The following is a 26,798-nucleotide window of genomic DNA, read 5'->3' on the forward strand; positions in this document are numbered from 1 at the left end:
TGAGGTGACGCCTTCCCCGGCAGGCGGCGGGACATGGGAGGCTGGGCGAGATGTTGATATTGGCCTCTTGTTCTCGCGAGGTGTGGGCGGGGCAAATTGTGGGAGAAGGGGAGAGCACCAGCTTAACCTTGCCCACTCAGGCCAGGGTGAAGGTGGTCCGCTTCTGGTAGTAGGTGGCGCCAGCAGCAGCAGCAGCAGCAGTCCCTGACCCTCACCTGATGCCCATACCCACAGGAATACATGTAGGGGCGCCAGTGATCCACCCCACTTTGGTGTACGGCGTGTGCTGGTATGGCGGAGGGGAGGCTTGGGACCTCTCGTGTACTTCGTCGTAGGCTGAGAGAGAGAGAGAGAGAGAGAGAGAGAGAGAGAGAGAGAGAGAGAGAGAGAGAGAGAGAGGAGAGAGAGAGAGAGAGAGTTATGATTCACCGTATTTGGAGTATTTTGTATGCCTGTAGGTGTTGGTTCGGTGTGCAAGTGCATGTGGCCACGTACAGGTAGAGGGTCCCTACAAGGTGGTTGTGGTGGTGGAACTAGAACAATGAGGGACTGGGCACCCTCCCGTCTCCCCAACCCTGCCGGGACCCGCCTTACCGGTCCTCCCGCCCGGTCTTACTTGTGCCACCCGAGCCGCGCCGCACCGCGTCCCAGGGCTCGGATGTCGTCCGGAAACAACCTCCCTCTTAACGAAACGGCCGGAATGAAGGATTATGGGCCTAATTATATTAAGAGGACTGTTGTGAGGGCTGGTGGCTGCGTGGTATGGAGGCGGGAGTGTCGCGCGGGTGTGGCGTGCACCAACCCCCGCATTAAAGATGTGCTGGTGAGTGACCAGCCCCGGCCTCCTGCCATCCCGACCCTGTTGGGCTAAGTGACCAACGAGGCCAAGGGACGCCCGGAGCAGCAGAGGAACCTGCACCGCGAACAGTGATGAAGTAGCTACATGGTGATCATGTATGTTCCCTCGGAAGGAAGTAGTGGTGTTGCTGTATAGGAGCAACGACACTGCCGGCCCTGGGGCACATGTGCAGGGAGGGGAGGGAGTGAAGGCATTAACGGCTGCATTGGAGGTTTAGCAACGGCCCGGCACGTAATGGTGTGGCGAGGGGAAGACCGCGTTTAATGAATGAAGTCCTCTCATCAAGGAGAGTCTGTCCTCTCACGCAGAGGTCAAGGAGGAGCACACCGCTGCGCCTCAAGAGCGCCGCTCTGATGACGAGAATTTTTTTCGTGAATAGTTTAGGGGACTAGCGCTTGGCGACGCCTCGCCACATGGGAGGTTGAGCCACGGGATGGTTCTTGAAGCGAGGCGAGGCTTCCGAGAGGACAGTCTTAAACCTCTGATACCTGGCTGGTGGAGACCTGCCGAGCCCCGAGGCAGGGAGCAGGAGCGAGACGGTCACTTCCTACACCTTTAAGGAGCGGGCTCAAGCTCACCTGCTGTAACGAAAGCCGTGGTGACTCCAGTCGCTTGAAAACAAAAAAAGTGGCAGATTTGCAGGATCATGTTGACAGGTGAGAACAAGTGATACGTCTTGGGCGCAGCCTGAGCCGCAGTGCAGGACGGCGTGGCGGCAGGGCTTGCGTGGCACAGCTCCAGCCAGCGGGTGACGCGTGTTGGAGGGGCGGCGGGGCTGATTAGCGGCGAAAGGGTCGTCATCGTGGAAATAAATGGATTTAGCAGGGAATGGCACGTGGCGATAAGGGAAGTGGGTCAATCCGTCGGCTAGTAAGGCGGATCGTAACCTGAGCCCGCCAGTTATATAGATGTGCCCGCTGTGCTGTGCTGGAGGCGTGGGTGGGCCGCCTCGGCCCCGTGCGGCTTTGCCTTGAGAGTTGTCCAAACTTTACCCTTTTATTATATTTTTTACCGGCCGTTTCGACCCGAAATGTGTGGTGGGGCCTTCCCGCCGGCACACCTCCCGGGGACTTTATCGCGCGCCGGGCCGCCCGCCGAGTGCCTGCGCTACTTTTACTGTCGCGGTTGCGTCCGTTTTACGTCAGACTGTCGAGGTGGTGGTGCATTTTTGGATTTAAGGGAGGAATGTGGGATGGGAGGTGTTTTATCTCATACCTAGCGGTAGAAAGAAGGTTGGTGGTAGTGGTGGTGGTGTGGAGGAGGAGGAGGAGGACGACGACGACGACGACGACGACTCTGAGCGCCTCTCAGCCTCTGCCACGGGGCCGAGCATCCAGCAAGTGTGTGTGTCAAGAGGGTGTCAGGGGAGGTATTCTCGTAGGTGAGGGTCTGCTCGTGTCCGTCCTCTTCCTGATCTTTTAACACAATAGTGGCCTCTCAACCTACAATCCCCCCCCACCTCTTCATTCCACTGTTACCTAACCTGCTTCACCTTCCCACTCCTGTTCCTCACCACACTCCACTTTGCCTGGCTTCCTTTACTGCGCCACTTTCCGCCTTATCGCTCTGCCTTCATCTTCCTTTCCTGTCCCTGTTATCTTTGAGGTTCTTCCCAACTCCGATCTCCATTTTTCTAGGTGTGTGTGTGTGTATGTGTGTGTGTGTGTGTAGGTAGGTTACTGGTATAAAGTCACGCTTTGTTCTCCTCCCTCCCCAAAACAATCTAAGCAGTCTTTACATTTCCTTAAAAACATTAACTCTTAACTCCTATGGTCTTACACAGCTTATAATTCTTTTATTTACATTTCTTTCTCAGTCCGTCATCAGTCTTTCTCATTTTTCCTCTTTCTCATTTTTTCGTACCTTTACTCAAATGTCCATCTGCATCTTTTTACTTCATTATTGTCTTCCATTATCGTCTCTTCCTCATAAGTTATTACTTCGTATTTCTTCTCATCTCACACCTTTTACCTCTATTTCCGATCTAGCCTAAATTGCCTGGGAACAGTGCTGAGCAAACGAGGTGAAATAGATGCGGAGATAGAGAGGAGTTGTGATAGGGAGGTCTGTCAGGGGACCACTTGCATCGAGAAAGTAAGAAATGTGTGAATGTAAAGAGACGTATAACTTAATTAACATCTTTTTTTCGTTTTCATTTTTATATTCCTCTTACGAGTATATTTTTTTCCTTCTCTTTCCTATCTTTTTAACACTTAGGATTCTTTCCCTCCCTGTCCGTGCCTCTCCCTCCCTCGACCTTGGCACGTTTGCATAATACAGTTTACACCCGCAGTCAAGGGTTGGGTTGGCCATGCCTTATCAAGCCCCCGCGACTCATCAGTTTCCTTCGCTTCAAACTCTCATTTCTTCAGTTTTCAGCACTCAGCATACTTGTCCCCTGTGCACTTGCCTCCCTCCCTCCCTCCCTCCCTCCCTCCCTCCCTCCCTCCCTCCCTTCATCTCCTTGCCTTCCTCCCTTACTTCTTCCTATCTTCCTGCTTTCTCTACCATCCTCCCCTTTCCTCCTCCCTCATTATTTGTCTTCTCTGCCTCCCTGCTAACCTCCCTTTCTTCCTTCCTTCTTACCTTCCCTCATTTACCTCCCTCCCTGCCTACTCTCCATCTTCCTTCCCTGCTTTCCTACCTTCTCACCTTTACCTCCCTCTCTGCCTTCTCTACCTCTTCTTACCTTTCCTACCTCTCCCTCTTCTACCTCCCTCCCTCACTCGGCTAAGCGATAAGGGAGGTTCCTCTCGTAATGGCGCACAATAGTAAGCCCAGTGACAGGAAAGGACATGTCCCTCTCAACTCCTCTCACCTCCTCTCCTTCAGGCTGTTACGGAAAGACCATTGCCGTCTCTCTCTCTCTCTCTCTCTCTCTCTCTCTCTCTCTCTCTCTCTCTCTCTCTCTCTCTCTCTCTCTCTCTCTCTCTCTCTCTCTCTCTCTCTCTCTCTCTCGTGTCCTTTTCCTTCTCCCTATTTTCCCCACTCCCGTATCCGCCTCAGAATGCTAAGAGACGAGAACTTGCACTTAGGAAATGAATCTCTCTCTCTCTCTCTCTCTCTCTCTCTCTCTCTCTCTCTCTCTCTCTCTCTCTCTCTCTCTCTCTCTCTCTCTCTCTCTCTCTCTCTCTCTCTCTCTCTCTCTCTCTCTCTCTCTCTCTCTCTCTCTCTCTCTCTCTCTCTCTCTCTCTCTCTCTCTCTCGTATACACAGACATCTTACATATTGTGTAATGCTTATTTTTCACACACACACACACACACACACACACACACACACACACACACACACACACACACACACACACACACACACACACACACACACACACACACACACACACACACACACACACACACACAGACAGACTGTCCTTATGCCCAGTCGTGACCTGAATGAAACATGTCTTTGGTGGGATGCAAACATCTCCTCCTCCTCCTCCCCCTCCTCCTCCTCCTTCAGCCATTGTTACGTGTGTGTGTGTGTGTGTGTGTGTGTGTGTGTGTGTGTGTGTGTGTGTGTGTGTGTGTGTGTGTGTGTGTTTCCTGGAACTATGTAAAAAGACCTGCCTGGATACCTGAAGGATGACTGAAGGGTTGGTTGAGTCAGGGTGTAGAGGGGAGGGTGTAGGAGAGTAGGAAAAGGTGCAGGAAGAGAAGGGGCAGAAGGAGGAAGAGGAAGTGAAGTAAGAGAAAAAGTGTGTTAATGTGTGTTGTGGCAGAGAAACATGTGGTGGTGATGGTGGGGGGTGTAATGATGATGGTGATGGTGGTGATGTGCCTTATGCGGTGGTGATGACTTGGTGCTGGCGGTGTTGGCGGTGATGGTGCGCGATGAGGAAATATCACTGTGGCATTGGTGCATGGTAACTGACGGTGAGACAGACGCGCCCCCTTTTTTCCAGTCATGCACTAAGGGAAAACCCGGGTGAGTCATGCACTTGCGGTCCTTACCTCTCCAGTCCCACTCACCCTCACCGCCCCTCATCCTCGTCCCATCCTCCCCTCTAGACCTGTCCGCCCCCTCACCTGCCTCCTCTCTCTCCCCTCCCTTCGCCCCTGACTCTCACTTTGCATGACGAGCGTCCCAACACACACCTGCCATCCAAACCTGCTCCCGCCGTGTGTGTGTGTGTGTGTGTGTGTGTGTGTGTGTGTGTGTGTGTGTGTGTGTGTGTGTGTGTGTGTGTTTAATGGACTCTATACCTGGAAGTCACAGAGCTGAGTAAGCAGCTCGACCCACTTCATCACTCCCTCCCTTCCTCACTCACTCCCTTCTCTCTCTTCTCTCTCCATCCTCTCCCCCTTCCACTTCTTCCTCTCGCCACGCACTTCCGCCCCCCTCACCAAGGCTCTGGAGTGGCGCCATTGTCTCCTGAGCATCAAGGAAAGAAAGACTTGCCTGCTGCTGCTTGCTGTGAAGAAAATTTCAGTGTTTCATCTCAACATTACTTTTTCTTAATTTTTATTTATTTATTTTTTTCTCGTACACATCCGGAAGTTCTTTTGTTATTTTTGTTATTATTATCTGGGAGGAGGGTGGGTGTTGTCAGGCGTGTGGGCTTTGTGTGTGGGTGGGTGTGGGTGGATGGGAGGAGTTTTGAGAGAGCGGAGTGGAGTGGAGTGGAGCGGTGGAGGGATGGATGGATGGTGGCGGTAAGGAATGCTGAGTGCCAGGGTGATGGAAGGCAAGGCGAGCAGAGTGAGTGGGTGGCCGGGCAGGGCGTGCCTTGTGCCTGTCTGCCTGCCTGCTCCCTGGGACACCCCGAGGCACTCTGATGCTTAAAGTGTCAAGGTCTTTTGGGAGTGTTGGTTGGGTTCGCTCAGTGGTTTGTTTATGGTGTGTGGGGAGGGAGGGGAGCAGTGATGCCTGAATACAGGAGTAACACCGTCAGAAGGATTTTTGTTTAGTGTCCCATCAACTTGTTTTGGTTGGCCGTGCCTGCGAGCTGGGCGTTGTATACCTTGTGATGCACCCACGTACTGACTTCTCCATTCTCAACGCCCACGCTGCAGCCATCTTCCCTCCTCCTCCTCCTCCATACCTCACCTCACTGCATCAGGAGGGAGGTAGGAAGGAAGGAGCACCGTACACGACTGACTTGCCGGTTTTCACTGGTTCTGGCGCAACCACTCGGATCTTGTTTTAGCGCAGTACACGTGTGAAGTGAGGAGTAGCAAGTAGCGAGATAGTTTTTGATGCACGGCAGTAACGGTTAGCAAAGGTAGCGAGTTAGTGATGTCACCGTAGTCGCAGCAGCACTTCCTGTAGCGGCGGGCAGGCAGGGGCGCGCCGTGGCAGCAGCCGTCTCATGTTACGCCCATCAATTTACCCCGTTAGTTCACGTTCTCGGTAGTGTTTCCCACGTATTGCACCTCCTGTATATGTGTTGTGCTTGTGTTGTGCAGGATTTGTTTGTTGGTCAGTATTGTGTTTGGCCTTGGATGCTCTCTGGCCTTATATATATATATATATATATATATATATATATATATATATATATATATATATATATATATATATATATATATATATATACACACACATTCCTGATTTAGTTGTGTTTTTTAATTAGTAATATAACTCCTCCATTACATACATGATGAACTAACAAGTAAATATTTGCTAACATAGTTTTGTGTTTATAACTCATGACATGTATATATATTTTTCTTAAGAACAGCACATGGAGGGAAATGTTTGAACTTAGGAATCAAATTATAAATGTGTATATACGACTTTCATTATGAATATTGTGGCTTTCTCCTTTGGGTGTGTAATTGAAGCGAGACGTGTATGTGTGTGTGTGTGTGTGTGTGTGTGTGTGTGTGTGTGTGTGGTGTCTTCATGTACGTTTGTGTGCGGGCGAGCAAGTGTTTCATCTCGGGCGTGCTTATGTCTGTGTTGCAGGTGAGTGAGAGCAAGACAAGCAGCAAGGCGGCCGAGAAGGGACACCGGCCAAGGGTGAGGATGATTGCCTTGTCCCGTCCACACCACCGCTCCTCCTCCTCCTCCTCCACACAACACCGCCACCATGGCTCCTCCACCTCACACCACCACCACCACCACCACGCCTCTTCACACCATGCTTCCAAACATCACGTAGCACAACACTTCTCTTCACTACTCCCCACAACATCACACGACTTACTAACTTACTAAGCACCACACCAACGCACACCGTACATGACTCACTCGACACCACACTACTAATACCATCACTAACATCACACTTAACTCCCAGCACCACACTACTACCACCACCATACCGCATGTCACGCTTGTACACGCTCTTGATTCTCCACTACTTACACACACACACACACACACACACACACACACACACACACACACACACACACACACACACACACACACACACACACACACACACACACACACACACAGCTAAGCACATAATACAAAGTCACTAATCTTTTGTATGTGCCTATTTACTCTAACTATTAAATAAGTACTACATCTAGAAGAGTAGTAATAAGTAGCATATTTACTAGTACATAATGCATTTAGAATAATATAATAGTGTATAATATAATATTAGATGCCTTTAGTTATCATAGCATTAAGATGTCCTAACCCCTCTGGCTTTAGTTGCAGATACACCATTGTGTGTTTGTGTGTGTGTGTGTGTGTGTGTGTGTGTGTGTGTGTGTGTGTGTGTGTGTGTGTGTGTGTGTGTGTGTGTGTGTGAGGACCGTTTGGGGGCTTCATATGAATATTTCGAAATGAAAGAATGGCCTTGAATAAGATACTCTTTTTTTTTTTTTCTCTTTCTTCTTTTCATAATATTGTGTGCAGCAGAAAAGGAGTTAATGGTTTCGCAGGAGAGACAAAGAAGTATTGGATCTGCTTGGGACTGGAGTCGATACTTCATTATGTTGTCTTGTTGAGTATCGGGAATGTGGGGTGTCCTTTCGGCGGCATCGTCCCTGCGGATCGCGATGGTAGGCTGCCGCGGGAGCATCATTTTCCTTCCCCTCCTCAGCCTCGCAATCCTGGCAGGCAGCGAGGGAAGGGTCTTACAAGTTTGTGGAGTTAGGCAAAGTGTAGGTCACGGGGCCAATGGGGGGCTACCAGCGGGGCTCCTTCCCACACGACGGCGGCCTGGAAATGCTCGATGGACCGGCAGGATAATTTGCCGCAGTGCTCAGGCCGGTGGAGCTCCTGGCGGGATGCGGCGTGCCCCATGTTGTGGATGGTGCTCAGCGCTGGCAGTACACATGTCTGGTGTAATGTGTGGTGCTTTCCCACTGAAGGCGCGGGTTGGCTGCCGAGGGATGCCCCGCCCCTCACTTTCCCTACCGTTACAGTAAGAATCTTGACGCGCCAGGCTTTCTCTGCTCGTGGCATCCACCGCCACCACCGCCACCGCCCACTTAACTCTCCCTCCCGCCCCCTACACCCAACTCTTCCTTTCCACCGTTTGGATTCGTTGTGGAGCTCTACCCCACCGTCCCCGCCCGTCATTGTGGTTGGGGGTGAGGCTGTAGTGTGGAGGTCCGCCAGCCTTGTGCGGCAGCCCGGCCAACTAGGCATCATCCCCGCTCCACTGAACACACCTTGATAACTTATGTAACAAAGTGCTGTATTGAGCTGACGTGTGTGTGTGTGTGTGTGTGTGTGTGTGTGTGTGTGTGTGTGTGTGTGTGTGTGTGTGTGTGTGTGTGTGTGTGTGTGTACGCGCTTTCTCTCGCCCAGAAGCTCCCAAGTGGAGGCAGTTCTTGCAATTGTACATTGTCGAGGAACAGTCTTGCCTCACTTGTCTCTAGTACAATTGCCGCTGGCGTCAGCATCCCCACCAGTGAGGGGCGCGGCGGGGAGTCTGCGGCGAGGTAACGGCTGCGTTGTGGTAATGGAGGGTAATTGAAGAGCCACTCAGTGGTGACCGCTCAGGCCTACTACCCACTGTTCACTCACGCTCCCCCTCCACCACCCATACATATTTTCCGGTGCCCGCCATCATCATACCAACCCACGCCATAATCGCTCCCCTTGGTCCGGCCGGCCGTCCCTCACCCTTCATCTTATCAGTATTATCAGCCTTCCCCTCCGCGCTTCATTAAAGTGACACAGGCTCCTGACGAGGCCCCTCACTGCCTCACACTAGGGACACCACTACATGGTGCTCGGTAGGAAATAAGGACGAGGAGCAGTAAAATTTAAGGTTACTTCATGTTGACTCAGATATCAAGGCCGAATATAAGGTAACCTGGAAAAAAATAACAAAAATTATTATAAAAAATGATGACAAAAATATCAAAAGTTGAGTGAAAGGCCACCAGGAAAAATTCAGTGATTATAATGATGATAATAACAACATAACAAGGGTTGTGGGTCATACGTGATCTTTACAACTTGTAGGTAACAAAACTTCACTCCGCCGCTTCCCAGAAAGGAGGAAGTTACGGGGAGGGAAATTTTGGGCTTGGCCGCAGAAGTGAGAGTCGTAGGGTGGGTGGCGGTGGCGGTGGGAGCAGCAGCAACAGTGGCGACTCTCTCTTCCCCACCACGTGACACACCTGCTGACTCTTGTGGGAGGAGAGAGAGAGAGAGAGAGAGAGAGAGAGAGAGAGAGAGAGAGAGAGAGAGAGAGAGAGAAGGGTTTAGAAGGAAATCATTTAGAGAAAGCGGAGATAAAATTTTAAAGATATATATAGGAATGAGAGAGAGAGAGAGAGAGAGAGAGAGAGAGAGAGAGAGAGAGAGAGAGAGAGAGGTGAAATTTAACCATCACACTTCGTCTTTCTTCTTCTTTGCCTGAGATCAGATGAAAGCAAGAAAAGAAAAGACAAGCCAAGATGAGGCGAACCTTTTAAACTGTGCGTAAATGTAAAAAGACAATTGAGAGAAAGCGTCATGATATTTTTATACCGCGAATTTTTCTTCTCTCTTTCCACTTACTTTTTTTTTTCCTTTTCTTTTTCGTTGCGTGTAATTTCTTTAGTGTCACTGAATAACGAGATAAAACTACACAAAGGAGAGAAGTCACGACCCCTGGAGGTGAAAGGCGAGAGTAGGAGGAGGAGGAGGAGGAGGAGGGAACACCGCACCTTGATATTGAAGTAAAGAAGGAATTAGTATGTCTTGAATGGCTGTACAGGAGGAGGAGGAGGAGGAGGAGGAGGAGGAGGAGGAAGAAGAGTTTTGTTGAAGACCGACTAGGAGGAGGAAGAGATCTGATAGTGGGAATGTGAACTGATTAGGAAGAATACAAAGGAATACAAAGGAGTAAAGCAGTATTAGCTATAGGCTCTTTGATAATGGATAGGTAAAGGAGGAAGAGGAGGAGAGGAGATGCAATGGTGAGGGATGTGATTGTGGTGGTGGTGGTGATGGTGGTGGTTACGGAGGTAGAAGCCGGAAGAAGAATAGACAGTGGTGGTGAATGCGGTTGTTGTGGCGACGTGGTGGCGGTGATGAAGGCTGTTATGGCGGTGATAGTGATGGTGGTGGAGGGAGGGGAGAGAGGGGGGAGAGGGAGGTTGGGGGGGTAGAAGAGGAGGTTGATGATTCAGGGAAATAAGACAAGAAGAAGAGGATGTATTAAGAGTCTGGCGGGGGAAATTACTGAGAGATTTGAAGAGTCGCATGTTGCATTAAATTTCCCCCAGTCACGAATAGGAAAATTGTAGGAAATGGTCTTTAATAACTATTGTAGGATTCGTGCAGTAGTAGTAGTAGTAGTAGTAGGAGGAGGAGGAGGAGGAGGAGGAGGAGGAGGAGACAGGAGACACTGAGTAAGGGACGAAGCAAGACAAAGAAGTGGAGAAGGAGGAAGAGGAAGAGAAATGAGACAACACAGTAAGTAGGAAATCTGATGCTTCTTTCTGTGGTATGATCTCTTCAGCAGGAGTCTTTAATGTTAGGGGGGAAGTAAGGGTAGTTGGGGAGGTGGTGTGTCAGCGGGGAGAGGGAGACAGAGCTGTGGTTGTGGGATAAGGTGGCTCGGGGGAGGGAAGGAATTATGACGCATATCTATTGTAACCCATCCTGAATTATCTGAAGGGGGGGAGGGGGAAGGTTAGCGGGATGTATGACAAGTAGGGCACCCACCACACACTTTACTCCCATCCTCTCTCTCTCTCTCTCTCTCTCTCTCTCTCTCTCTCTCTCTCTCTCTCTCTCTCTCTCTCTCTCTCTCTCTCTCTCTCTCTCTCTCTCTCTCTCTCACACTTTCTCTTTTCCCTCTCCCTGCTTTAAATTCCATGATTTGTCTCCACCTCCTCCACCTCCACTTTCTCCTTTTCTCTTCCTTCTCATTCTTGCCTCTCTTCCGCCCGCCGCCTCCTTCCTCTTCCTCCTTCCTCTTCCTCCACGCCGTAGCCGCCTGGACTGGGAGCATAATGAGCCGGCAGGCCTCACGTGATGGTCTATCCTTGCCGGCAGAGGTCTTTAGTGTAGCCCATTTGCAGGCCCGTCTCGTTTTATTCATGCCGCTCCCTTTGTTTTGTCACTTTCGCTTCCGCGGTGTTGGCTCGCGTTTGCTGCCTTTTGTTTTGCGCTAATTAGGTTTTCAAGCACCCGAGGAACCAGAGGGAGTAGAGGGCCTCGCTTTCCTAACACTTCACACACTACAAATCGCTAACCGACCAACTAACAAACTACTCGCTCTCATTTTCTCTCTCTTTCATAATCCTGCGACTCAGTGACCTTCGTGTGTGTGTATGTGTGTTAAACTTTTCTTTCTCTCTCTTTCTTTCGTTCTCTCTCTCTTTCTCTCTCGCTCTCATACGTCTTTTGATCTCCTCAAGACGAAATCGATTCCTCGGCGACACACTGACCTGGTTTGCTTTTACTCTCTTCGGCTTCCCTCCTTTGTGTGTGTGTGTCGGATGGTGCTTTGGGTGCGAAACTGGGATGGAATGAAGGTGCTTTTGCTGTGTGTGTGTGTGTGTGTGTGTGTGTGTGTGTGTGTGTGTGTGTGTGTGTGTGTGTGTGTGTGTGTGTGCTTTTTGCGGTGATGGGACGCTGGGATATAGTTGTTGTTGTTGTGGTTGTTGATGTTATTATTTTTGTCGTTGTTGTTGTTGTTCCGGTGGTTCATGTTTTGAGTTGAGGGTCGCGGTCCGCCCTTGATGTCGCTCCCTTTGTAGGACGTTGTCGTGCTGCGTGTGGTAATAAGTGTGTGTGTGTGTGTGTGTGTGTGTGTGTGTGTGTGTGTGTGTGTGTGGGAAGGTTAGTCTGGCGGGGGGAGGGGGGTTTGCGCTTTACAGTTTTCAGAAGAGAAGAGGAGCCTAATCTAATCTCTGTCGTATGTTGCATGTAAACAGGTGAACATAAATCGTAGATGTTATTTAGGCATGCTATCATATCTCTCTTAAAGTGGGGAGAGGATAGGCATAAGCTCAAGTGAAAGCAAACTTGGCCACTGTTTATTTATATATATATTTTTTTAGAAGTCATCCTGTGAAATGTGAATATCTAAATGAAAAGGAAAGCAGTTATTTTTATTTATATTTTTTCAAGGTGATGTGATAAAGTGTGAATAGTTGAATACAAAGGAAGGTTTTCTGCCTCGCATTTCCATATATTTAAAGGGGAAAGTTAATGTTTTCCTCCTACACTCAAGATAGACAATAATTTCTTTTTTAACTGTAGGAAAAGAATAACTACTTAACATATATTCCTACTTAAAACAGATCATATTATTTTTTTATTCTTCCTACATAAAATGATCATAATAGGCCATAACTAACAGTAGATAACGAGATAATAGCTCCATTTTTCTAAGTAGGAAGAAAAGTACATCAGTTACAGCGAACAAGGACAAGGACACTGGTGACATACATACTATCCATTACTAGGAAGTGACACAAGCACCACCACCACCACGGGAAAACAGAGTCGCACTCCCACACTCACAGCAAACTGTAGCAGGTCTTATTAGTGGAGGAGAGGCGGCGTGCGAGGTGCTGGTGTAGTTAGTGTGGCCTTGGGGTGACTCAATGCTGGCGGGGGTGGGGAAGGACACCGACCATGACGATGCGGGCCACGGATGGGGCTCTGAATCACCTCCTCTGCTCAACGTACAGGGCTACACGTCTTCATTTCGTGTTATTTCTTGGTTGATTACGTCTGGTTTGTGACGGTGTGGTGTGTAGCGCGTGGTGTGTTGTGTACAGTGTACAGGGTGCTGAACGATGCTGCTGCTGCTGCTGCTACTACTACTACTACTACTACTACTACTACTACTACTACTACTACTACTACTACTACTACTACTACTACTACTACTACTACTACTACACACACACACACACACACACACACACACACACACACACACACACACACACACTAGGGATGGGTTGAAGTTAATGTTTTTATTATTTTTACGAAGAAGAATAACATACACAGAAAAGGAAACCGGCTTAGACAAGTGAAGAATAGGACATTTTGATACTATAAATATATAGATTTCACAAGGCAAACTAAATAAATTAACTAAAGTTAATGTTTTTAATTTATTTACGAAAAGAATAATAACTGTCATATATAGAAAAGAATACAGGACAAAGCGAGTGAAGATCAGACCCTTTAATACCACAAATATGGAGGTTCAACAAGGCAAACTAGGTCAATACACAGTGAGACACCCTTGCTCTCACTCCTGGCGCTATTACTGGTGCTAGCTGAGGTCGTCTGCTGAACCCTCTCTCCCTCACGTAACATTGCAAAATATCCCGTTAATTATATCGACTTTGGTTTCAGCGCGAGGTTGCGTGCTCCATTTTATAAACTTGGATTAGGTTACCCTGGAACTTTTATTACGACGAGCCGGTGGAGCTTGGGCGAGGCTGGGGTGAGGGTGGGGTCATGGAGTGCGGCACTGTCTTGTTTCTGCACCACCCCGACCTCTCTACAGCCCCCCTCCCCTTCTCAGCCCCACTTTTTGCTACCCCCACCTCCACCACCTCCGCACATCTTCCCACCCTCAGCTAGCCACCATCTCTCCCTCCATCCACTCGTCTCCTCTCGCTCCCCCTTCCCGCCTCCGCTGCCTCGTCCACTTCCTCCCGCCAGTGCCATCCTGTTGGGGACGAGGCGTGGCACTCCCGTCCTGTCCTGTCTATCTGTTTGTGCGTCCCAACGAGACTGACCACCTGCAGTACCTTCTTTGGCCTTGTCGATCATCCTTTGTGAGAGAGAGAGAGAGAGAGAGAGAGAGAGAGAGAGAGAGAGAGAGAGAGAGAGAGAGAGAGAGAGAGAGGAGGGGATTTGTGTGCCCGTCTTCTCTCGTGCTGGTCTGTACATTGTCATTCACTCCTCCCTACATCGACTGAAGGAGGACCGTAATATGAACCGTGATGGAGGGAGTGGAGGGAAAAAAAGAGGAGTGAGAAGGAGACAAAGAGAGAGAGAGAGAGAGAGAGAGAGAGAGAGAGAGAGAGAGAGAGAGAGAGAGAGAGAGAGAGAGAGAGAGATGGGCTGAAGGAGAGAAAGTTTGCGCGCGCAGGTTACTGAAGCTTCACCTTTATATTGGACTCTCTTCCTCTGTTTACTTTCCTCCTCCTCCTCCTCCTCCTCCTCCTCCTCCTCCTCCTCCTCCAGTTTTTCAAGTAGTTTCTTCTCCCCTCCTTAACTTTCCTACTTTCCGATACATCGTCGACCGTGCCCTTTTCTTCTCCCGAGTTCCTTAATTGCCTCCCTCCTCCTCCTCCTCCTCCTCCTCCTCCTCCTCCTCCTCCTCCTCCTCCTCCTCCTATGCTCCTGCTGATTGGGATCGCTTACTGTAGCTAAATGGCCTACTTGTGTGTGTGTGTGTGTGTGTGTGTGTGTGTGTGTGTGTGTGTGTGTGTGTGTGTGTGTGTGTGTGTGTGTGTGTGAAGGGAGCCTTAGTATGGATGGCAGGAGTGAGAGTCTAAGGAGGAAAAGGAGGAGGAGTGAGAGTTGCTGGGTAGGAAGGGAGGGGAAAGTTGGGTGAGGTCAGGAGGATGATGTTGCGTTGATTTGATGGTAAAAGAATGCCGGGGCTCTAGGCTGCGGCTGGCTGAGGCTGGCTAAGGCTGGCTGAGGCTTTCCCTTGATGCCTGTATAGTAAAGGCTGGCTGGCTTTCGTCACTCTTTCCCGAGGCTTTCCCCTGCTGGCTTCGTTCCTGCCCCACTCTCACCTACTTTCGTTACTCAGTCCCTTACTCCCACTTACTGACTCAGACTCAACCCAGTGTCCAGAACATTAGATGGAACAGAAAGTGCTGGAAAACAACTAGTCGTATTATTGAAGCCAGAAATACGTGACCTAAAGTCTAGGGATGAATAAAGAAGATAGGTATATTGACTGCAGTAAGGGGTGAGTAGATAGATAGATTAGTTAGACTCTACTTTGTTTCCAGTGCATAGATAGCGCGTCAACTGCAGGAAAACATGAACTTGCCATAGTATTGTTGCTGGAAATACATGGCCTACAGTAAAGGGGTGAATAGAGAATTGTATTTATTGACTGCAGTGCGGGATGAGAAGGTACTCGTTTAGGAGGTAGAGTATTGTACTGATGGCAGTGTTATTGCAAAATGTATACACAGGACATCCATTACTGTATTTCATTCACACACACCCACACCACGCGCTTCTCACTCATCGATTTGCTGTAGTTTCCATTCTGTAGTGTTCTGGGAAGAGAGATACAGTCGCCGGCACCCTGGATTGTATGTGTGTGTGTGTGTGTGTGTGTGTGTGTGTGCAGCCTGTGAAGTGCTCGGGTTAACAAGGTGCATAGGCAGGTGAACAGGTGCACTGAGAGACAAGGAAGGGTAGGAATGAATGTGAAGGGATGTGATGATTATGACCTTTACGTTAGTGTCAAAACTTAGTCAGTCAGTCAGTCAGTCAGTCAGTTAACCCATCATTGAGAATTCTTCGTCTGTAGGATGCAGGATTGAGGTTTCTCGGGTATAAGTTGAATATAATCTGCAATGCAAGACTAACAAGGTATGCAGTGTAAAACAAAGGCGATCGGGGTGAGATCGACCAACCGACGAAAGACGAAACGAGGAAAATCAAATAAAAGCAATTGGATGAGATAGCTACTCACGGAAGATGAAATAAGGAGTAGCTTAGATAAAAAGAAGAAAGAAGAGACACGCGAGGAAATCGGTGTATAAGAAATAGGAAATTGATCATAAAACAAGAGGTAACTTAGATAAAAAGGAAGAAATATGAAATACGCAAGGAAATGGTAGGAAATTAACAATAAAACAAGAAGCAATTTAGATAAAATAAAAAAAATATGGAAGACGTGAGGAAATCAATGTATGAGAGAGGGGAGGGAAATTGATCATAAAACAGGCAGCAACTTAGATAAAAGGAAAAAAAATGTAAATTAGATCACCAAGGATCACAAATTAACTTTAAAACAATAACTAATGTTGATAGAAAAAAAAGACACGTGCCAAAATTAGCATACAAAAGCCAGGAAAATTAACCAGCCCTTTGGAGAAAAAAAAAAAAAAATAAGTCATCCGTAACCTCATCCCTACAGCCACACATTAGGGGAGAGGAGGCCGTGACACACAATAAGAGTCCTCAATCCCAAGGGAACGAGGGCAGTATCCGAACACACCAAGCTATGACCGGGCATGTTGTTCACCTCCCAGCTGTTGTGAGGAAGCGAGAACAACAACGATGAAAAACACTGCTGGATATAAATGCGGGTAGAGAGAGAGAGAGAGTTGGTAGTTTGGTGGGTGAGGAAGTAATTTCTTGGTTATACTGTAAAATAGGTGAGCCGTGTTGTACAGGCACATCGTGAGAGACGTAACGGGTTGGAGAGAGAGAGAGAGAGAGAGAGAGAGAGAGAGAGAGAGAGAGAGAGAGAGAGAGAGAGAGAGAGAGAGAATCCCCGCACTTTCAAATAAAAAAAAAAATGAAGCTCACTCCTCCCACAGCGCCAGCCTCCCATATCCCCCCACTCAATTCCTCTCCCTCCTCCTCCCTTCCCCTTCCTTCCCCACTTTCCCCCCTCCCCTTTCACCCTCCCTTCCGCGTCATCGCTACCCATGCGTTCGCCAAAAAAAAAACCACCACCCGCACCTTGTATGTTTACCCCATCTAATTGATCGTGTCGAGGTACGAACACCTTTGAGTGCACCTGTACACATGTTACTTGTTCCTTTACCTTCAGAACACCAAGGAAGGTATTGAATAAGATAGGGAGGTACACCTGTGATCACATCTGCCCTTATTCTTACCTGCCCCTCTACCTTCAGAATGCTAGGAAAGGTGTCAGGTATGGTAGAGAGGTACACCTGTGATCCCCCTGTTACTTTACCCTCAGCTCGCTAAGGAAGGTATTGAGTAGTGTTAAGTAAGGCAGGGACAAGTTTTAAGGGAGGGAAGCCAAAAGTAATGGTGTTCGCGGTGTGGATTTATTTTTCTTACTGACAGTGTTAGCTTAAGTCCCCGCACACCCCATGCCTCCTCCCTAACACACACCTGTCTCCCACCTCCCTCCTTCACCTCCACCCTCAACCTTCATTTCCCCATATAACACATGCCTGCATCCTTCCTCCTTCCTTACCTACCCCACTGTCTCCATATCCCTCCCCAACACACACTTACCCTCTTCTATCCTTCCTTATCTCCTCCCCTTAGGTCTCCATCTTCCCTCCTTTACCTCTCCTTCGTCTCCATCCAACTGCCGTGACTCAGGTGTGTGGTATGTTGTTAGCGGTGTTGAATCAGGTGCCCTTGGTGTAAAGCAGGTGGACAGGTGAGGTGTGTGTGTGTGTGTGTGTGTGTGTGTGTGTGTGTGTGTGTGTGTGTGTGTGTGTGTGTGAGTGATGGTAAAGGTGCTGGTGCTGGTTTCTCCCGTCTCCCTTCTGTCGCCTCTGTCTTCTTCCACAACCACCATCATCACCACCTCCATTACCGTGACCACCACCACCACCTCCATCACAGCCAACTACTACCTTTACTTCCTCCTCCTCCTCCTCCTCCTCCTGAACTTAAAGATCTGCATTTGACAGGGTTCATGACAGCCTTGATGCGTTACTTGTGGAGAGAGAGAGAGAGAGAGAGAGAGAGAGAGAGAGAGAGAGAGAGAGAGAGAGAGAGAGAGAGAGAGAATATATTACGGAGAGGGAGGGACAATGTGGTGGCGAGGTGTTATCGGGTTGGGCGGCGGCGAGACAGGAAGTGTCCGTGATGTGTGTGGGTGGAGGGAACTGGTGGTGGTGGTAGTAGTAGTAGTAGTAGTAGTAGTGGTGGTGGTGGTGATGATGGTGGTGGTGGTGGTGGTAATGGTAGCAGTAGCAGTGTTTCTCCTCTTCCCACTGTTCCCTCCCTCCTTCATTCCCTGAACTTTCGCGTCCTACCTGCGTCAGCCTATTTCTCTCTCTCTCTCTCTCTCTCTCTCTCTCTCTCTCTCTCTCTCTCTCTCTCTCTCTCTCTCTCTCTCTCTCTCTCTCTCTCTCTTGTTTTTTGGTCCCTTTATCTCTGTCTCTTCCTCATCCGTTGCCTTTGGTGTTATCTTTATCTTTATCTATAGTTTTCCCACTTTTATCGGTTGTCCTTGCTTATTCTTTCCTTCCACAAGTTAATTATTTTATTTCTTCAACCTCTCTTATCATTTTGTTTGTATTCATCCTCTTGTATCATGATTCATCCATGTATCCTTCTATGCCTTCTTCCTCCTCCTCCTCCTCCGCCGCCGCCGCCGCCGCCGCTCTGGGAAGGTGGAGGTGGTTGCGTGGGAGTTAAGGTTGGGGAGAGGGGAGGGAAACAGAATGTCGCCAGTTGTTTGTGCTTATGTCTCTCTCTCCCAATGGATGTCCTTACCCCTCCCACTCTCACTTCCCCTCTCACTCCCTCCCTTCCTGTCCTCTTCCTCTCCCAGCCCACCCTCATCCCCGGCCCATCTCCAACCTCCCATCCATTTAAGTCTGAGTGTGTGTGTGTGTGTGTGTGTGTGTGTGTGTGTGTGTGTGTGTGTGTGTGTGTGTGTGTAGTCTGATACACACACACACACATATATATAGATTTAGTGTGGTTGTTTTTGCGTTTAGTGAACGTATAGTGTCGACACGAGGATTATTATGACCTTGTTTATCAGATTACGAAATGATAAGCTGTATATAGATGGTTTACATGACTGGTAGTGTGTGTGTGTGTGTGTGTGTGTGTGTGTGTGTGTGTGTGTGTGTGTAGGAGTGATGTAAGGAAAGTGCAAGTTCTCAAAAATTCTTTCCCCTCCTTTTCTTCACCTTTATTTTTCAAGGAAGCTCTCTCTCTCTCTCTCTCTCTCTCTCTCTCTCTCTCTCTCTCTCTCTCTCTCTCTCTCTCTCTCTCTCTCTCTCTCTCTCTCTCTCTCTCTCTCTCTCTCTCTCTCTCTCTCACATATCCTTTCTTTACCTCCTTTCCTTATCACCTTCCTCCTCCCTTTACTTCGTTATCCCTCAGTCTCTTACATCTCCTTTCTTAAATTCGTCTCTCCATTCTTTACCTCTTGTGTCTCAGTCCTTTCTCCTTTCCCTTCTCCTTTCTTCGTTCCTTTGTCCCTCCTTCCTTCCTTCCCTCCTTACATGTACTCGCTCGTCAATAACTCTCTTCTTCTCTCCTGTACCATCCCTTCTTTCCTTCCCCGTACCTCAATCAGTCCTTTCTCCTTACCCACATCGTCCCTCATTCGTTCCCTCCCATCCTTCATCCCTCCTTTCGTTCCCAGTATCACATTCATCCTTCCTTCCATTCCCAGTAAGGAGGTAGAGCGATGACAGACCGGGTGACAGGATAGAAAGCAATAAGCCAGTCTTGGTTAGCTGTCAACCTTCCTCCTTTCATTATTAATCATATACTCGTATGTGTTACTTTTATCTTCCATCTTAACATTGCTCGTGTTTTTGTGCATTTTTTTTTTCTGCGCCATATGACCGTTAAGAAATTTTTAGTCACTAATCAGCCCGTGACCTCCAACGCTCCCAGGGAAAGAACAGAGTGGCAGTGTATTTCTTATGCTCGCTCTTCATAACTCTTATCACCTGCACCAACAGCTTGCGTCATGCAGTGCACCCTCCGACACCCCTTATCGCCATGACTTACACGACCTGTCACTTTTCTGGCCCCTTTATCGCTGATCTCTTTATGCTGGGGCCTTTGGGCGAGGACGTGCTGAGTGAGTTTGCGATTGAAGGATGATCTAATGCTTTTTATTAGTATTATTACTCTTATGGTTTTGGGTTGTCATTGTGTTAAGATATGGGTATAGAAAAGGAAGTGAGGACGTGAGTGAGTGAGTTTATGATTGAAGATTGTGGTTGATCGTGTTACTGCTGTGATCTTTAGTTAACATTCAGTGCTATTAAAATGTGAATACAGAAAAGAGAGAGAACATATTAATTTTATAGTTTGAAGGCCGTAGAACTGTTTAATGGGAATAAGGCGTATATGGGTAAAATTAAATGCAAAATGGAATAATGTGATGTTTAAACAGACAACCCATGACGTGATAGGATAAGGAAGTTGTGGAATAGGATGAGGAAGAGAGATGTGTGGGAAGAAAAGAGAGGGAAGGGGTACCGTTTGAAAAGGGAGAGAATGTGTGAAGTTTGAAGAGGAAGGGAAAGCGTGAGATTCTCATAACATAAGTAGACGAAAATTAATGACAGGCAGGTGAGGTATCCATACTGACCCGCCACTTGTGTTATTGCTCAGCGTGGGAACTTTCCTCCTCCTCCTCCTCCCTCCTCCCTCCCTCCCTCCCTCCCTCCCTCCCTCCCTCCCTCCCTCCCTCCCCTAACGCTGTTGTAATTGGCTTGTGTTGCGCCAGCTGTGTGTGTGTGTGTGTGTGTGTGTGTGTGTGTGTGTGTGTGTGTGTGTGTGTGTGTGTGTGTGTGTGTGGTCGATAAGCTATGCGAGCACGTAGGTGGAGGTTGCTAAACGAGGCCATAAAAAGAGTTAGTTAAGAGTTTCTATCATCACGTCTCTATGGTGACCTCAGTGGCGGTGCTCATGTGTCCTCCTGCTCTCTGTACTGCACCATCTCTCCTCTCCCTCTCTCCTGGGTGATGGGTAAGGCGGTGAGGCAACTTAGTGAAGGGTGCGGCTGTGGGTGCGGGTCCTCTCAGAATATTACTTGGGTGCTGTGAAGGCTCTCTCTCTCTCTCTCTCTCTCTCTCTCTCTCTCTCTCTCTCTCTCTCTCTCTCTCTCTCTCTCTCTCTCTCTCTCTCTGTCAGTGTGCTCTTAGTCATTTCTTCCTTTTCATCTCCTCCTCTTCGTCTTTTCCTCCTCCTCCTCCTCCCCTCACCTCACCTCACAACCTCGAGAAGCTCACACATTTTCCTACTCTTCCATCTTCCTTCACCTTTCACCCTTCCCCTCCCTTGGCATCCTCTCCTCACCTCTCTCTTCTCGTCCCCAAACATCCTATCTCACCTCTCACCTCTATTTTTTTCTCCCTTCCTATCTTCCCCCTCTCTCATTCTCTTTCTGCTCATCCTTCTCTCCTGCTGTCCCATCCTTTTCATCTCGCACCCCCACCACGGCCATTGAGGTTGACACATCGTGCGTGATATTACGGAGGAGAGGGAAGGTTGGAGGTGTATTAGTTGTCACATGCCCCAGCGATCCACCCACCTTTGCGGGCTGCGGGGCGTTGCGTCATTCCCTGGGTGTGCGCCGGGTCACGCCTCGCCTCAGGGTTGCCACACCACCATCACCACCACCGTGCCGGGATTGCCTTGTCACTTTCAGGATGATCTTGCCAACACTAACGATGCCATTACCGATGCTTCTTGCTGCACCTTCCTTCCCGCACTCCTCACTCCTCCGCTGTGTGTGGTGTGTGTGTGTGTGTGTGTGTGTGTTAAGTTCTAATAGCGTTCGTAATAGCATCATGTATAATCGCAAGTGTTGTATTTCATCCGTCATGTTCATGTAACGAAAGACAGCCGGCGGCCCCGTTCACCCATGGCGCAGTTGGAGTTGGTGGGGGGATGGCGCTGCGTGGGGGTTTGGTGGAGGGGCGAGTGAATGAGTCAGCGCACCTGAGGCGGAGTGGGGGTTGCCTGCTCTGCTGTGGGACCCCGGGGCCGTCACGCGCCGCAGGACGGACCACCGGTTGCCTGTGACCGCGAGACATGTTGCTCCACCCTGTCTTTGTTTTGCATCTTATCGCTGCACCGGCCATGCTCCACCACCACCGCCACCACCTGGCCCGTCACCTCCGTCCCTCGTGCATGTGAACACTGCTGCCTGTCCATTGTTGCTACTTGATCACCGTCCCAGCAGGCACCCTCCCACCATTTCCGTCACCTGCACCAGCCATTCCTCCTCCCGCCGCCATTCCTGCCCCTGTCTTGCTTTCCGCACCTCCACCCACTACAATCAATCCCTCCCGCTGTCCTATCACCAGTCATCACCAGTCACCACCAGTACACCAGCATCACCCTTCTGCCCCTCATCACTGCCCCGCCATCCTTCCCTCTTACTACACAACTAACGGGCGAACCACCACCACCACCCCATAAGAGACAGGTGTTGAAGTGTTACCAAACAGCTGCGGGGCTTACGAGGCAGCTGCACAGGTGAAGAGGATGAGAGGAAGAGGGCTGGGGGAAACGTGGTGTGTGGAGCAGGGGAAGGGAGAGGATGAGAGGGGGAGAACTGGGGGAGACATGGAGTGTGGAGGAGGAAGGGTGGGGGAATCAAAGGGAAGTGACGTAGATCCTCCACAGACTGGAAATGGAGGAGGTGCGACGTGATGGTGGAGGAGATAGTCTTGTTGTGAGCTTGTCTGGAGGAGGAGGAGGTGGTGGTGGTGGTGGTGGTGGTGGTGGTGGTGGTGGTTAGGGTTAAAAGTGGGGTTGTTGTCAAGTAGGGAGCTGTAGGGGGTATAGGGGAGTGTTAAGAGTGTAAGATGACAGGGTGGTGTACCAGTCATGATAGTGTTGTTACTGTGTGTGTGTGTGTGTGTGTGTGTGGGTGTGTGTGTCAGTCACGCCGCCGCAGCTCGTGACACAAAACATTCTCCGGTTACGTTCCCTCCCACTGCCATCCTTCACCCCCTCTCTCTCTCTCTCTCTCTCTCTCTCTCTCTCTCTCTCTCTCTCTCTCTCTCTCTCTCTCTCTCTCTCTCTCTCTCTCTCTCTCATTGAATCTAAGGAATTGCAAGTGGAGTAGTATGTAGGGTGAAATGGCAGAGAGAGAGAGAGAGAGAGAGAGAGAGAGAGAGAGAGAGAGAGAGAGAGAGGGTGTCTGTCTTCACTCCACTCGACCCTCAAGGGCACTCATCGACCATAGCCTCCTCCCTTCAGTTCCCCTTTTGCCCTCAACCAACCAGCGCCTTCCTCCTTTTCCCCTCCCATGTATATTCCCTTACTCATCCTCCTTCCTTCCCTCCCTGCCTCACAAAACTCCCCATCCCGCCCATCCCTCCCGTGAGAGACTGTAATATTATCCATAAACACTTTGTACAACATTATCCAGAGAGTTGAAGGTGTTTGTTGAGCGTCAGTTGAGGAGGGAAGAGGAGATTCTCTCTCTCTCTCTCTCTCTCTCTCTCTCTCTCTCTCTCTCTCTCTCTCTCTCTCTCTCTCTCTCTCTCTCTCTCTCTCTCTCTCTCTCTCTCTCTCTCTCTCTCTCTCTCTCTCCCACCTTGTTAATATGTATTAGATTCACTGCATATAAGAAGCGATGACTGAACGGAGTAGGTGTAGGAAGGGTAATGGAGGGAGAGAGGGAGGGTGAAGATATGAGGTGCAGGGGAGAGTGAAATTAGCGTGAGGTGTTAGGAGGTGAAGGCCGAGTGGAGGTGAGGATGTCAGCTGGATATTTTACGTGGTGTCAACGAAAGGGGAGTCGGTAATGTAGAGGAGAGAGAAGCTACGGGGTAGAGGGAGGCTCGGGTTTGCTGGGTGAACTAGAGAAGAGACTGTACTTGAAGTGTTAACGAAAGGGAGTCTGTAATGGAGAGAAGAAACGAAGCTGGGATGAGGTGTTGGGTGAACTAGTGAAGAGACCTTCCTCTGGTTTATTAGAGAAGATAAGTGCAAGGATGGTGGCCGGTTAGGAAGGACGAGGGGTGAGGAGTGAGGCTCGGATGAAGTTTTAGATGAACTAGTGGAGAAGAGAATCTGGAGGAGATTAGTGCAAGGACGGTGGCGGGTCCAGGGGTGAGTGCTTCATTACCAGGTGAGGTAGGCAGGCAGGACAGCAGGCAGGTGAGGCAGGTAGCTGGAGATGACGAGGTTAGCGCTGAGTGACGTGGTGTCCCTAGGCCTGAAGGACACTCCTGCGTCAGTAAAGGTCGTGCTAGCCTTGCTTCTTGAGGATGCCGCCTCGCCTCTCCTCGCCGCGCACAGCAGTGTCTTCCACGGCCTGCCTGAGTGACGGCTGGGACGGGCGGCAACAAGGGCCTCGCCGCGGGGCTCCGGCTGATACTGGCAGGCTCCGTCTTGATCCTGGGATGAGAGGGATCAGTCAGGCAACGCCACGGCAAACTTTATATTGCTTTATTTTCATGTTTGGGCTTTTATGTTTTTACGTCCATCTCGCCCATTTGCATGTGTTAAGGTTGTGTGCGTGTGTGCCTGGCGTGTGTGCCTGGCGTGTGTGTTTTGCGCCCGCAGGAGAAATAAATTGTACACCGCCACACGTGCTTCCTGCTTGCTTGTGTTTTGTAGAGGACATGCACGTGAGAGTACAGCCTTAATATGAACAAGTGGGACGCGCCGGTAATATATAGCGAGACAGGAGTTAGTGGGCAACCACACAGTGCCTCCCAGACTCCATCGCAGCCCCTAGCGGTGCGAGATGGATGCAGTGTCGTGTTTGCCGCCGCCCAGATATTCGCGTTGACTTAAAAGCTATTTGTCTCCTGTTAGGCCGGGAGTGGCTAGCTAGAACCTCCCCTCCCCCCCGACACACACACACACACACACACACACACACACACACACACACACACACACACACACACACACACACACACACACACACACACACACTGACCTAGTTTGTTGTTTACGGCAGCTGCTTGTCAAGGTCATTCCCAAGGCAGGCACGCCCCTCTGCTTCCTCCCCTACCGCCTGGCTTATCATCACACCCCTTCCGTCCCCCTCCGCCCCCCGCTGCCCGCCCCCGTCCCTCCCCTGTAAGGCCTTCCGACACTCATCACGACGGGCTACATTTTTCTTGCGCCGACCCTCCCTCCCTTTGATGCTACTTCAGCATTCCTCTTTTTATGGGGGAGGAACATCAGCCCGTTTTTGTTTGGTGCATAAAACCTGCAGCGGGAGGGGTTAGGGAGGGAGGGTGACAGGTGCGGGGGCGAGGCGGAGGCGGCGTCTGGCTCTGCTGGCTCACGTTGTAAAGTGTGTGATGCCAGGGAGACGAGGAAAGCAAGTGACGCCTGGGTGTTTCTTCGCCGGGCTGCGTCTCGTCACCTCACAGCAGCAGACAGCCTTCTTACGTCACACCCCACGCCATAATGCTGCCGTGCCTCGCCGCTCAGCACGATATGTCTTTCCCGAGGCTGGCGTTCCTCGCTCTATTTGTGGGTGATGGAATGATTGGCGGTGAAGGCGGCCCAATAACGCAGCAGACCATGCGTCACCGCCACACTCAGCCACACGCCGCACGTTCCCTCCGACAGTTTCGGGGAAAGGTCAGAGTTGAGGACCAGGTCACGCCGCCAGCTCACTCCTTTGGTGGTGTTGGCTCTGGCAGCGCCTCCCTCCCCTCTCCTCTCGCCACTATCATGCACTATTGCAGGGCCACGCCTCGCCCCTCGCGCCTCACTACCAGTTAATTTACCGGTATTCCAGGGCTGCGGCGCCCAAGCTAAGGCGCCCATGAGCGGGGGACACCAAGGGGCAGTGTAAGTAACGGCAGCGAAATCGATAATAGCGGCTGGACGGTCGTTAGCGGAGGTCAGAGTGTCCAGCTGCGTTTTCTACATCTGTTGCTTGCTCCAGTCCCCCTCCCCTTGCGCCCCCTCAGCCTACTAGTCCCCAGCCTCCACTCTGCCGAGGTACTGTGCTCGAGTCAGCTCACGCGTGTGTGTAGAAGCTATCCTTGCGGTCTTCTTTGCTTCCCGTGCCACCTTTCTTGGAGTACAGCCATTGTTTCTCTCTCTCTCTCTCTCTCTCTCTCTCTCTCTCTCTCTCTCTCTCTCTCTCTCTCTCTCTCTCTCTCTCTCTCTCTCTCTCTCTCTCTCTCTCTCTCTCTCTCTCTCTCCCCCCCCCCGAATCACTTCACCCTCCTGAACACAGTGGAAGAGAGCGCACTTCTCTCTCTTCAGGTCGCGGCGAGGTGGCGGTTTGAGTATTCGTAAATAAATGCAAAGAGGGGAAGAAAACACGAGCTGAGGGTTCGTTCCGTCATGGCAGCGAGGAGGAGGACGCCGGGAAATAGCACAGCGCTTTTGTTGTCTTGTGTGAAGAGAAAAGAGAAAGAGAGAGAGAGTGAAGAAAAAAGAAATGTGTCGCTTTGTCTCTAGCCACTCCAGTCTCTCTCTCTCTCTCTCTCTCTCTCTCTCTCTCTCTCTCTCTCTCTCTCTCTCTCTCTCTCTCTCTCTCTCTCTCTCTCTCTCTCTCTCTCTCTCTCTCTCTCTCAAAGTAGAGAGAGAGAGAGAGAGAGAGAGATAATGGGGGGGGATAAAAAGGCATTGTATTCACACTCCTACATTGTTCATGAGAGCAAGACACGTCATGGGTTCTAGTAGCAGTTGTAGCTTCGACGCGGCGGCGGCGGCGGCGGTGGCGGTGACGGTAGCGGTGGCGGTGGCGATGGTGGTAGTAGTAGTATCGATAGTAGCGGCGTTGGCGGCAGTAGAGACAGTGGTAGCAGTGGTGGTGGTAGGTTGGGTCGATGAAATGGGTTGTGGTTGAATGTGGCGGCTTGGCGTCTGACTGGGAAGGTGGTGGTGGTGGTGGTGGTGGTGGTAGTTGAAGTAGCAGAAGGTTGAGTGGAATTGTGTTT

At 50.0% G+C, this 26,798-nt stretch overlaps 1 protein-coding gene across 22 annotated transcripts in view; it reads left to right on the forward strand.

The window, feature by feature from the left end:
* Positions 1-26,798, forward strand: part of LOC135102080 (serine/threonine-protein kinase MARK2-like) — a 128,037-nt gene that overhangs the window by 56,204 nt on the left and 45,035 nt on the right. For 17 of the 22 annotated variants that reach the window (XR_010269515.1, XR_010269514.1, XR_010269513.1 and 14 more), the window contains one exon: positions 6,772-6,825. The exons of 3 other annotated variants lie outside the window; for them this stretch is intronic. Coding sequence is in view for 16 of the 19 variants with exons in the window: in XM_064006789.1 (XP_063862859.1) it covers positions 6,772-6,825 (54 nt within the window). In the remaining 3 variants the exon portion in view is untranslated. 2 more of the 22 variants (XM_064006796.1, XM_064006793.1) reach the window with 2 other exon arrangements.

Source organism: Scylla paramamosain, chromosome 7, assembly GCF_035594125.1.
Source record: "Scylla paramamosain isolate STU-SP2022 chromosome 7, ASM3559412v1, whole genome shotgun sequence".
Lineage (NCBI taxonomy): Eukaryota > Metazoa > Arthropoda > Malacostraca > Decapoda > Portunidae > Scylla > Scylla paramamosain.